Below are 13,058 nucleotides of genomic sequence, written 5' to 3'. Positions count from 1 at the left end.
GTTGAGTTTTTCATGTGGACTATATTTCTTTTATTTTCTTCGCCTTTCTTTTCAGCCTCCAAAGGTTCCGAAAAAATTTCTGACTCGTGTTTTAAGGAACTACTTTCCTGTGTGTCATTTTTTACTTTAGTATCTTTTTTCGATTCACTTGCAGAGCTATGAGCATTCGGCTTAATTACGCTTTTTGGAATAAATATAGATTTAGAAATACTCCGACTTGTATTTTTTTTGTTAGTAATTTGATTAATAGGTTCCAATGCATTCTTGCCTTCCACCATTTCTAAGTAGTTCGCGATAGTATTAAGATTTTTGTCATCAATATTCATAGTGTTTGGGCTTTTTAAATCAAATATATTATTATCAGGGCTGTTTTTTTTATCGACTTCAGCTAGTTCACTGCCAAATTGAATAGTATTAATAGAATAATCAGATTGCTCAGTTTCTTTTTTTTCAACATCTTTAGATTTATTTTCGATTTGTTTTTCAGAATTTTGCTCCCTATAATTGAAATTATACGATTTTCTTCTTTGGAGCATATGTTTTAACTCTGAATAACCTTCCCAATTTGGGTCCGCAAAATCAATAATACTTGAAAATTTAGAGTCCTTAGGTAAACAAATGTCGATATTTCTTCTAAACAATTCTTTAATAAAAGTCAAGGGTGCTTTATTTACAATTGCAGTAATCAAAACATTTTCTCCTTTGGAGTTTTGAATATTAATATCAATACTATTTTGTTTTAATATAAAATCTCTTATTTTTATGCTATTGTGAATTAAGGATGCTTGCAAAGGGGTATAGTCAACATTTTGGATGACTACGCATGGGCTATTTAGTAGTGTATCACTACCAATTAGTGAGCTGATATCATCAATTTTAAATATATCTTCATCGATGAAGTTATTCCTCATCGAAATTTCTTTTTGATTCAATATATAGCATGTTATGTATAATTATTTGATTACGTTCGAGCATGTCTAACATACAGGCGCTAGTTGGTTGAAAATTAACTAGAACTGCAAAACCCACCAAATATCACTTATTATGGGCAATATTAAAAGTACTGAAGAAAATAAATTACTTGAAAACAGTAAAAGTGGTGGCGTATGTAATAACTATTCCTGGTGTAATTTGGATCAGGCAGAACTCAAAAAAATAGGTAATTTATTTGGAATTAATGACTTGAATATCGAAACTATAAAAAAAGACTTTAGAATAGATCTAAATTTAATAGAGAATCGGTTTCCTGCCATTCTTAGAAGATTTTATCTTGATTTTTTTTCTTTTTGCTGCAAAGATGATTTTGGGGAGGTAAATTTAACTGATTTTGTTAAATGCGTGGATTCTATTTTGTATTCTAACAAGAAAGGAATAATCAACAAAGTTTCTGAATATGTAACATCAAATATATCAGATGAATTGGATGCACTTAGAGTAATATTTTCTATTGTTTATTTTGAGATAAGTTTCCTTCTATGTGATTCAAAATCTTCTATTTTATCTTTGGAACCAAACAATAATGATCAATATTTGATCTCTCTTACATCATACTTGGACTTTGAATTTATTGTTAAAGAGTATTATAAAAAAAAAATGACTAATTGCTCAAAACAATCATCCGTTGGTTTAATCTCAGATTTTATTCAGGAATACCTCCCTCTTTTTGCTTTTTTTATGAAACTATCAATTCGAGTTCATTTCGACATGATTTCACATCCGAACAATGTTCAAAACTCTTTTATGGAAGATATCAACTTAATTCAAGATGAATACAACAAACATAATGATAGCCATTACAATAGGCAAAAAGATTGTCACAATGATTCCCAAAATGGTGGATGCATTTCTTCGCTAGACCTCTTTAAGTTAAGCCGCTGGATTGACGATAATAGCCGTGTGCTCTCAACTGAACACTGCTGCATTTTACGATGCCAGTATTTTGGTGATATGTCAAGCGGAGAATGTTTAACACTTTTTCAGCCATGGAATTTGCTATATGCTAGTTGGAAACATGGATTAAGCTTGAATAGGCTAGTGTCACTAATCGAAGGGTATTCATCTAATGTTTTATTATTGATTAAGACCACTGACAATTGTATATTTGGTTCAGTTTGCACTGGAAATTGGAAAGAAGGTAACGGAAAATATTGTGGAGATGAAACGTGTTTTTTAACATCTCTCAGACCAATATTTTCTATAATTGGACAGTCTGGCAAAGGTAGAAATTTTATGTATATTAATACAAGATATGATTTTTCTCCGAAAGGAATAGGGTTTGGGGGAGAGCCAGAGTACTCCAGATTATGGTTGGACTCTACACTAGGCACTGGAACTTGTTTGAAAAGCGATCTTACGTACAATATTGGAATGCTTTATCAGCCTAGTAATAATTCTGGTAAAAGAAATAGTTGTTTATTATTAGGTACTCCATATTCTGGAGAGAACGATGAATCAACAACAGAAATCAATAAATTCAGTGTCGCAGATATTGAAGTTTGGGGTTTAGGAGGTGAAAGCATTTTAAAGAACTACTTAGAAGGTAAGGCAACGAATGATTATTTCAAGCAAGAAAGAAAAGTGATTGATAAATCTAAGTTTATTAAGAGCGAATTTGATAAAGAATATCTATTGGGAAATACTTATTCAAGAGGTAACACTCATTCGTTTAATTAATTATAAAATTTCAATAACAAATAAATTTATATTGTTTTATTTGATAAAAATAGCTGACTCACGTTAACATCTGGATAGTTGAATGCATATCCAATTATATCAGATGACTTTTTCCTTATTTGAATTTGTTCAACTTCTACCGATTTCTTTCTTTTTAATCTTCTCATGGACTCGAGCCAATTAAGTGATAAGTGTTTTAGAAGAAGTTGCCTGTGAGATTCATATTTTTTTTTGTATATTTTATACCACTTATTCTGCAACAAGTGAGATATTTCAGGGTATAAGCTTCTTTTATATATTTTTAATATCCAATCTAGTGAAATAGTAACTGTAATTGATATAACAATTGTAATGACGAACATTGGGGTAATGATTGCCCTTTTAGCTGCTAATTCCAATTCTGGTATATGGAAAATGTGGGGGAAACACAAAATTGATAGAAAAAATAGAAATGCACATATTATTATTGAGAATAAAACAAGACTCCATGAAGTAAATGCTTCGAGTAATATCTTGGTATTTACAACAATTACAACATTTGTATAAACGGCTAGCCCTGTAGTCCAAAAATCTGGAACGTATCCATCATTTGATATTGGATTGTTACCTCCCAAAATAAAGTAAGGAATGAACAATGATACCGCTGCATGGAAAACAGCATTCATGGACCAAATCCCAAATATTTTTAATGAAAAGAATGGCTTGGTTATGCCTAATAAATAAAGTGGTTCGTGATAATCATATGGTAATGTAATTGGAATATCTGAATCAAATGTTGCAAAAATTATAGGAGGTATTGAAGTATATAGAAAGTTATATAACTGGAATAGTAATTCAAAAAACAATTTAGACCCCGTGAAAAGCGATGCAAAGCCAAAATAAACACTCACGATATTTAGAGTAAAGCATTTGTAAAGGTTATATAGCACCAAAATAGATGTTCTTCTATAACAGAGTCTTCCGTGTATAAGAACCAAAGGTTGAAGATGACAGAATTGGGAAATTCCAAAATCAGATACATTATAAGCTTGCATGCCTTCTGAACCATGGATGCCAACACCAACATTTGCAGTTTGTAACATAGTACAGTCATTTCCGCCATCACCAATTGCTAGTACTCTTTGCTTTGTAAACTCCTGAATTAACTTAACAACTTGTGCTTTTTGTTGAGGTGTAACTCTAGAACAAACTACAGATGAACATTTTGTTGCAATTTTTGCAAATTTAGCTTCATCAATTACTAGGGCCTTTTCTAATATTTTGGAATCAATGACTAATACTACATTTGAGAAATTGAATGAACCATTTTCTCTATTCAAAAAACTTGATCTATCGGGAAATTCTTTAATTAGATTATTTGAAAATGATTCAAGTTTATTTTCATCAAAAATAATAACTTCCATTTCATCTGAAATTATTCCAACCCTAACTGCAATATTTATTGCAGTTTCTTGTCGATCCCCAGTAAGCATCCAAACTTTGATACCTGAAGCAATAAATGACTCAATCGTTTCCTGGGCACGGTACTGTAAGATATCTTCAATTCCGGAACACCCCTGTAGAGTCAAGTTGCTTTCAAAAAATGTTCTAACTTCTTCTAAATGAATCTTATTATCATGTTTAAAGTCATTTAAAATATCAATAACTTCATTTTCACTAAGTTCTTTTTTTGCAAAACAGAGTGTCCTATAGCCATTACTAGCAAATTCTGTTGCATATTCAAATGTTTCATTAGCAATATCCAAACTTTCTTGATTAACACAACATTCTTTTATTGCAGATTCCGATCCTTTAGAAAATAGGATATACCTATAACCATCTGAATCATTTGACTCGTAACTAAAGATTTTTTTTGGGAATTTTACCAATACTGAACTTATTTTTCTTGTATGGTCAAATTCAAATCTTAATAATGTTTCAAACTCAACACAAGTTTGGTTAGTTCCTATCCCAGAAAATTTAATTGTACTTTTTGAGTAGTTTTGGGAAACTAGTGATATTCCAAAGTGGTGGGAAGCTAATACAAGCGCTTCCTCATCAGTTGAGCTTGCCGAATAAAGAGGTGGTTCATCTATATCAACCTCATTTTCTTGTATTAATACTGTATGGTTTAGAGCAAAATTCAATAGTATTTCTATCTCTTCCTTATTTCCTTCCTTTAGGTTTTTTCTTAGTAATTCATCTTCCATGTCAACATGTGGAGTTATTTTTTGTTTTTCTGTGTGTTCAATACTCAATTGATCTGTATCTTGCCTCATTTCGTGATGGTTACCTCCATATACGTTTCCGTTAATACAAACAGTTTTGAATTCCATGTAATTCCTTGTTAATGTACCTGTTTTGTCAGTACAAATATAAGATACCTGACCTAGCTCGTCATTTAAATCTGAATTCCTTACAACAGTAGAATTTTGACTTGTTAATCTAGAATCTGAAGCAATGATTATTGCTTGTGAAACTTTGGATATTACTAAATAAAAAAACATTCCAATAGGTATTAGATTTGCAAGAACAATAATCCAGGTAAAAAAAGTAATTATTGAAGTTTTAATCACACTTTCGTTGGGCTCCATTTTCCCAATTGGAATAAACTTTTTCGACAATTCTGGTCCTCCAAAGTAATCAATGCAAGCTACAATAATTCCAAAAGAAAGGCAAATAAACAACAAGAAGATAAATGACGCAATAGTTACTTGGTTATATAAAGATTGTACATTACTCATTTTATGTGGGGCTGATCTAAAACTGCTTTGATAAATTTTCGTTTCATGAGCAGTGTATGCCACAACGCCAAGTGCCCATGAGGTGTTTCTTAGCTTACACCCACGTAACAACATATTTGATGAATTACACGAAAAATTGAGTTCTTTTTCATCGTCCTTAGAATTTTTCAACACAAACCTTGAATTTATATGTATCTTTTTTGGGTGATCATTTGGCTCTCCACAATACATTATACCTTTTGAAATAGTAAGGAGATCACTAATATTTCTAACTCCATTATTAAAAAGAATTCTAGGGCTTTCTCGAAGCTTTAGGTTTGTTTCACCATCCATTGAGGCAGTCTCGACAAACACTCGATTATCATTTTGACTAGAGGCAAGTAATACCATATCAGCAGGAAAAATTTCTCTATTTTTAACAATTACAAGATCTCCGTTCTTTAATTCACCCCATTTTGTGATTGCAAAATTACCTTTAATTGGATCATATGCATACGTAGGAAGGTTGTTTATTTCTGAGTCTGCTTTATGTCTTTTCCAATCTTCATATGCTGCTTGCGCCGCAGAAAAACATAACATACATATTAAAGGAAGAGCTATTGTAGGGATTCCACCAGATGATGATATTGAAGGTACCATTTGCATAATACCTATTGCCAAAAAGTAAATATTTGCAACATTGTTAAATTGATCATATAGATTTTTTGGTAAAAAAAATAAAAGAGAATATCTTGCTGTTTTTATCACATTAAGTCTTTTGAATGAATGGATACAGCTTTCTTCATTTTTATTATTCAATATAATCGTCCTTTCATTTTCATTATTCGTTATTTTTACCATTATAATGTGGTACAATTTTAATAATAAATGTTTTCTTAATTGCGGTAATTTGAAAAATTATTAGATTTTCAAGATAAAAAAATAACCAGGAAAAAAATTATATTGAAATACTTATATATATACAACCATTTAGAAGGGAGGTAAATTATTTATTTTGTTATTTTTGTTTAATGAATTATAAATGAATTTGATTGAAGATATTGTTTTATTTAATTTGGGGAAATCTACATCTTTTAATACACTAAATTGGGTTGGATCTTTACAATACGATCAATATATTATTGGTTCATCAAGAAGAAAAAATGATATAATTAATATTGCAAAGAGTAAGTTGATTTTTTTAATAATTTACTTAAACAATTTAATTAGTTACCTCAATTGCGAACGTTTTACATAGTGCGCAGAAAAGAGGTAGAAAATTAACATTAAGAGAGTTATACTATCATAATAGTTGGCTTTTTAAGGTAAGTGCTAAACTACAAATATTTATAATAAATTACCCCTTATAGAGTCAATCCCAAGTAAATAGAATAGTGCAAAGTAAGTAAACAAAATAATGATAATTAATAAACCTGAAATTTAGACTTTTCAGAAATCCTGCAGATACCAAGAATATCATTTGGATTATTCCCTTCTCCAAAAGGAATTATTGGCGGAAGAATAAAACTAATTTATAAAGTAAGGATTCACATTTTTATATTTTCAAATTATTCTTAGAATTCAGATTTTTTAGACGTTGAAGAACTTGGAGTGTCAGGAGCAACTATCACAGATATATTTGATCCAAATGACAGCAAATATATAATAAAGACAAATGTGAAATATTTATTAGTTATTGAAAAGGCTTCGATATTTCAGTATTTAATGGAGAGAGAGATTTATAATAGGATTCCTTGTTTGATAATTACGGGTATGTAAGAAAATGTTTTTAATATAAATAATTCAAAGTAGGTAAAGGTTTTCCAGATATTTCAACCAGGAAATTAGTCTCCGACATTATATGTAAATCTGGAATTACAGTAAGTTCTCACTTATTTTTATTACCTCTTATTAGTTCTGATAGGCTTTATATTTAGGGGACTTTGATCCACATGGCATCAATATATACCTAACATACGTACGAGGTTCAAGCAATTTTGAATCACAAATGGCAGGTATGACAATAAACTTTACTCCATAAATTTTGTTTTATATATTTTAGCTTGTCCAAGTATATATTATTTGGGAATACATTTTGAAGATACAGAACTCATTCCATCCGATGTAAGTTATAATGCTATAAAAGTTAAGTTAATTTTTTGTAGACAAGGATCATTCTATCCGAAAAAGATAGATCCACCTTGAAATCACTAATAGAAGATCCAACAATAAAGGTAAGCACGAACATTAAATATAAGTAGCAATTAACACAAATAGGAATGTGAGATACTTTGTCGGCAATGCAAACTGATGTATGAACATAATTATAAATGCGAATTAGAAGCATTCCAATCAATTTCTAGCGATTATTTGGTGAATATTTATTTACCAAGTAAAATACTCAAAAGAACGTGGATATAGAGGGAAAAGATAAATTATCATAACTAACTATCCTTAATAACATACAAAGAGATATAAATTTCTGAATGATCAGAAGTATTGCTGAAATTGTAGTTCGTATTGTCAGGTATTAGGAACCAGTCTCCAACACCAATGTTGTAAACATTGTTATCACTTATCATTATTTGTAAAGATTTACTATCTGGGGCCATATATACATGCCCTAGTATGTAATTATCTTGACTTTCATCGAGCCCTTTCTCAGTTAGAGGAGGAAGGCATATTTCACAGCAAGTTGCTTGACTAGATATAAAAGAAAGAGCGACACTATATGGTTTACCTGCAGTGTACTCAACATCAGCCCAGCATAGAGTATTTCTGTCAAATACAGATATCATTGAAAATTCTTCATTTGTTTCATAATCTTTAAGAATAACAGCATTAGATTTTTTTTCTTGATCGTTTCCAGAAACGCGCTTTACTTTAGACTTGACCTTCTTTGATATATTTGTATTGTCAGCTCTAGGTTTTGATTTGGCGGAACAAACGTCACGGTTATTTTTTTTGTGAAATTCAAGTTCATCAGTATTGGGTTTGCAAGAAGCTGGGTATGTAGAAATATCACTGTTAGGATAGATGCTCCCACGCTCATTAGGAAGCATCTTTGGGTTTGCAACCTTGTGTATAGCGGCAATTGTGTAGCCAAGTTCGTTCTTTTCATCTCGATGGTATTCCAGCCTTTCACCCAAGTACCATTTAAGCGGAGCTGTCCTGAGTCTCTTAGGATATCTTCTGGATGAGTTCTCAAAATTTGAAGGTTCATCAGACAGTGGTTTTGTACCTATTCCAGGTGGTGGTTTGACTTGATCTATCGGTATATGATAGTCAATGTGACGCCTTCTATTTGTTGTCTTACCTCTAGCGTGTTTTTTTTGGCCGTCAGCTCTGATCCTTTTGTTTTTTACATTTTTACTCTTGTCAGGCTTATTCTCATTAAAGTGACTATGATCATTGGTAAATGATTCAACTTCATTTGGTGCTCCATATATATCTCTATTGGATATTTCAGACGAGTTGGGAATCGGATGTGGCACAATTTCATCTAAACTTGAATTTGATATTGCAGAGGGCAAACGCTTTTTTGATGAACTACTCATTACAACAACAGATAGGTCTTGAATGTCAGATTCTCCATATTCGTTGGCTTGCGAAGAGCCAAAATCTGAATTAAATGAAACATCTTGATCGTCGGGTTGTGCAGGATTGTCTGGATCATTTGAGTCAAAATGTTTGAAAATAAGCTTTCCCGAATCGGAATGCTCTTCTAAGTTCTTCATATTATTCGTTGTGTAGTTTATGGCCTCCGAGTTGTTTGCTTCACGAGAGTTTATATTACTTGATTTAACCTCATTGCTTGCACTTGAGATGGCTTTTACTGATCTTTTTTCTAAATTAAAGTTAAGTTCTTGTGAATTGATATATCTACTCTTTATCGGACTACTTGATTCATGCGTGCAATTTTTATTACTATCTGGAGAGTCGAGCATTCCACCTTCAAAAAGAGCAAAATCACCATTGGATGATCTATCTAAAGATTTGTCGATTATTTGAATATGTTGTTGTAAGATATCATTTTGGCTGGCAATATAGCTTCCTAATCTTCGTCTCTTGTTATTCCACCTAAAATTCCCGAAAATCGAGTGGCGATAGTTATTATATAGGGAGTTACTTCTATATCCTGGAGAGAAATTTTTTCTAGATGTGCTTTCTGAGTAATAAGAAGAAAGCGATCTACTCCTTTGATCACTAGCCACACAGTTTTTACTGGGCCGAACCTTGTGTAACTTTGAGTATTTGTTTCTAAGTATTTCTCCGTGGTGCAAAATAAGGTCATCCTCATGAATCGTAGGGTTTTCTGAATAAGAATGATCATACTCATAATTATTACGAAAAAAGGGAGAAGAATCACGAAGAGATACAGTGTAATTCCTCCTTACATCTTTTGCCCTTGCTGCCAGTTTGTCACCCATGTAAACCGTTCTGTAATCCAAGTTTGCTGATACAACAGGAAGAGGGGACTTTCTATATTGGTCTTTCATATTCAATGGAGTTTGTGATGGCAGTCCTAGTCTTGGCGGCATTGTAATGTGAACGGGATCTGCAGATGAGTAGTTATTACAGCTTCTTGAGATATCGTTCCGGTGATTGCTCCTAAAATTCCTCGTTCTTGATGTCCCTGGTAGGTCAGGTATCAAAAATCCCTCATTGTCATGAACAGCAGTTTTTGCTGATGGAGGGGTGAGTATTGGAGTACCAATTGAAGGTGGCCTTTTATAATTTAGGTTGTTTGTAGGTGTATTTTCATTAGAATTAGTGAGCACGGAGTCAATTGAAACTCTGACTTTTCTTGTACTACTACTCTTTTTACGCGGAGAGGTAACCGGCGTACCTATGGTGGTATTTGGAGTTTCATCATGAAATATTGGAGATGATGATAACGAGCACGAGTCATCCAAGAATGTTGGAGACAAATAATCATCGTTGGAAGAGTAATATTTTGACTTCCATCTATCAATACTCTTATACGTTCCATCATTCCCTGTAACAAATGTTTCAAATGGCTGCCTCAAAGGCGTAATTGAGTTACTCTTTATTCCAGCTATACGCATTGAAACGTACAATCTTTTGTATCAATGAGTAATTTATTTAAAAAATATATCATTATTTCTCTATTGAATCAAGAAATAATTAATTCGTTAGTATAAATTTTTGTTGACCGCTCGTTTGATGGCGCCACATACCTTCCACATGAAAATGTGGGGCAAAGAATTGCAATTAAGGTAATATTACACAATATTTTACAAAGAGTAAATTTGAATATTTTTCTTACTATTTTACCTTGATGGGGCATATACACGTATTTGAAACGTGCCTAAAACTGAATTAAAATAAAATATACGCGACAATAACTTACAAGAAGGAATCTTGCTGACTTCTGCTGCTACTGAGCACGTAAGCCCTAAATGCTGTAATGCTCCTCTGATAATTCCACATACAATAATGACGTTGATTGCTGGTTCAAATTGCACTTTTCTAGAGTTTGCGCTAATCGAGCTTGGCAGTTTTGAAAGCCATATTAATTCGTTATCTAATATTGCGTAACCACCCTGAAAACGTGTTTCAAAACATTAATTAGAATATTAACTTACTCTTCTGTTTGTCTTGAGCCTATCTGCTTGTTTGAGAAATATGAAGTTCCATAAGTCTTTGCAAATAAATTTAATTATTTCTTTTTGATCATAAATTCTGTGGCGGAATACTGATAATCTAAAGTATGTGTTGCTGCGCAGTGAATAACCGTGTCACTAACCTTTCAACTAATCTAATTCCCAAATAAAATCCAGATTCTTCGAGAGTTGACATAGAAAGTTCCCTTATCAGTGAGTCTTTGCAAACTTGTAATCCACTTATTGACAGCTTTTTAGAGTGTTTTCCAGTCTGAAAATTCTTTTCATCTGAAATTAATTCAGATGATTTGTTGATACAATAATTTAAATACTCATATCTTAAAAAAGTTAAAAGGGAAAGCGATATTTGATTATTTTCCTCCATTATTGAAAATAAATTATCTTGCGGTATTAGCATTTATCGTCTTGTGAAAGTTTTTTTTTTTCAAAAATGGGTAAAAAAAAAAACAGCAATAAGCAAGAATTAAATTCTGTACTGCAGAGAAATGCTAATTTTGGGAACACTAATGACATCACAGAGAATAACTTGAAAAAGTTTCAATCATCACAAAATTCTTTACTGAGTTACTTTCAAAGTTTCAAATGGGCGGAACTTAAGGAGACAATAATAAATCTATCTATATTATTGTTAATTCTTTGTATTTTGATCTCCACAATTATTTTAAGAGCAGGGGAAGAATTTTACAGCATTAGTGGGAAGCTAAACAAAAATGAAAATCAAAAGAATTATTACGAAGTTTTGGGGGTAACAAAGAAATCAACTAACTTAGAAATCAGAAAGGCATTCAGAAAGCTTAGCTTGGTATGGCATCCTGACAAAAATCCAGATTGTGAACCGTGCTTGGAGAAGTTTAGAGATATTTCGAAAGCATATGAAATACTGGGTGATAATGAAAAAAGACAAGTTTACGATACTACTCAAGGCGGTGAGATTGAGATAATTCCTTCAGCTGCAGTTACCTTAACATCCGATAACTTTGACAACTTAGTAATGCTTCAGAAAACTAATTCATGGGTTATTCAGGTTTATACGGATCATGATGAACTTTGTCACCATTTTTCTTCTATTTGGGAGGAATCTATTGAAGAAATGGGGAAATATTACAAATTTGGAAGAATTCACGCCAAAAAAGAAAATTCATTACTTAAAAAACTACCATTAAGCGTAAAGGTATTTCCTGCAATTTTTATTATCACAAATGGATACCAATACGAAATGTATTCCAAAATTTATGATCCAAGTTTAGAATCTTTCTTGGAATTTCTCTCCAACTCTTTTCCGATGACTTTGGGTCTATTAAATTCAGAGAAATCGTTAAGTGGATGGTTAAAAAAGAATAATTTGTATAGGCCAAAAATATTAATTCTTTCTAACAAACCTTCACCAACATTATTAATTCGTTCATTTGCATTAAGATGGAGCTCAACTTTCGAGTTAGCATATTATCAAAATAACAAAAAAAATAGCATGCTTTATAAATGGGGAATAGAATATGATAAACCATACTTAATTGCGCTTCCGCACATATTTAAGGATTCAGACTTAACTCCAGAGATTATCATTCCACTTGGGGGCTTTTCAAATGAAAATGTTTTGCAAACCAGGCATATAGATGATCAATTATTTAACCTTATCAATAGGTCCACCTCCTTAGTACAGAAACTAGAACAGTCGCTGCTTTATACGCAACAGATTTATGTACCTTTTATTGATAGCAGCAATGCTAAGAATCTATGCGAGTCTAACAGTTTAAATAGAATAATTTGTCTAGTTATTATACATGATAGATTAGATGGAATGGCTCAAAATCAAGAAATTGTTAGAGCGCTAGATATTTCTCGTCAAAAATATATCAATATTAGAAGGAATTCTGGAAATGCAAGTAATATGATTGATAGTGAGGCTGACGAAGATATTGGAGAATTATTTATCCAGCCTGTTCAAGTTGCTCTATTGAGCAAAGTTAAGGGAATTCCTAGCATGTCTAAGATCAAAGGCTTTTTGAAGCTTTCACGCAACGTAGCTACTTCAGAA

At 31.9% G+C, this 13,058-nt stretch overlaps 7 protein-coding genes across 7 annotated transcripts; 3 read left to right on the top strand and 4 right to left on the bottom strand.

Moving 5' to 3' along the window:
• Chro.30313 (hypothetical protein) lies at nucleotides 1-911 on the bottom strand (the record flags this gene model as incomplete). The annotated part of the gene is made up of 1 exon (XM_661439.1): nucleotides 1-911. A coding segment is annotated over one exon (911 nt), but the record flags the coding sequence as incomplete, so codon positions are not given.
• A 133-nt stretch (nucleotides 912-1,044) lies between these two features.
• On the top strand, nucleotides 1,045-2,673 carry Chro.30312 (Krox-like protein). Its single annotated transcript, XM_661438.1, has 1 exon — nucleotides 1,045-2,673. The coding sequence occupies one exon, from the start codon at nucleotides 1,045-1,047 to the stop codon at nucleotides 2,671-2,673; it is 1,629 nt and encodes a 542-aa protein (XP_666530.1).
• Nucleotides 2,674-2,699: 26 nt separating this feature from the next.
• Nucleotides 2,700-6,236, bottom strand: Chro.30311 (ATPase, aminophospholipid transporter-like, class I, type 8A, member 2; ATPase, class 1, member a; ATPase 8A2, p type; ATPase 8A2, class I). Its single annotated transcript, XM_661437.1, has 1 exon — nucleotides 2,700-6,236. The coding sequence occupies one exon, from the start codon at nucleotides 6,234-6,236 to the stop codon at nucleotides 2,700-2,702; it is 3,537 nt and encodes a 1,178-aa protein (XP_666529.1).
• Nucleotides 6,237-6,417: 181 nt separating this feature from the next.
• On the top strand, nucleotides 6,418-6,633 carry Chro.30310 (hypothetical protein). Its single annotated transcript, XM_661436.1, has 1 exon — nucleotides 6,418-6,633. One exon carries the CDS (start codon nucleotides 6,418-6,420, stop codon nucleotides 6,631-6,633), a length of 216 nt encoding a protein of 71 aa, XP_666528.1.
• Nucleotides 6,634-7,819: 1,186 nt separating this feature from the next.
• Chro.30309 (hypothetical protein) lies at nucleotides 7,820-10,444 on the bottom strand. Its single annotated transcript, XM_661435.1, has 1 exon — nucleotides 7,820-10,444. The coding sequence occupies one exon, from the start codon at nucleotides 10,442-10,444 to the stop codon at nucleotides 7,820-7,822; it is 2,625 nt and encodes an 874-aa protein (XP_666527.1).
• Nucleotides 10,445-11,102: 658 nt separating this feature from the next.
• Nucleotides 11,103-11,420, bottom strand: Chro.30308 (hypothetical protein). The annotated part of the gene is made up of 1 exon (XM_661434.1): nucleotides 11,103-11,420. The coding sequence occupies one exon, from the start codon at nucleotides 11,418-11,420 to the stop codon at nucleotides 11,103-11,105; it is 318 nt and encodes a 105-aa protein (XP_666526.1).
• A 33-nt stretch (nucleotides 11,421-11,453) lies between these two features.
• Nucleotides 11,454-13,058, top strand: Chro.30307 (hypothetical protein; the record flags this gene model as incomplete). The annotated part of the gene is made up of 1 exon (XM_661433.1): nucleotides 11,454-13,058. A coding segment is annotated over one exon (1,605 nt), but the record flags the coding sequence as incomplete, so codon positions are not given.

This window comes from Cryptosporidium hominis (genome assembly GCF_000006425.1).
Source record: "Cryptosporidium hominis TU502 chromosome 3 CHRO013113, whole genome shotgun sequence".
Lineage (NCBI taxonomy): Eukaryota > Apicomplexa > Conoidasida > Eucoccidiorida > Cryptosporidiidae > Cryptosporidium > Cryptosporidium hominis.
The sequence above is the reverse complement of the archived record's forward strand: the minus strand, read 5'-3'. Positions and strand labels throughout refer to the sequence as shown.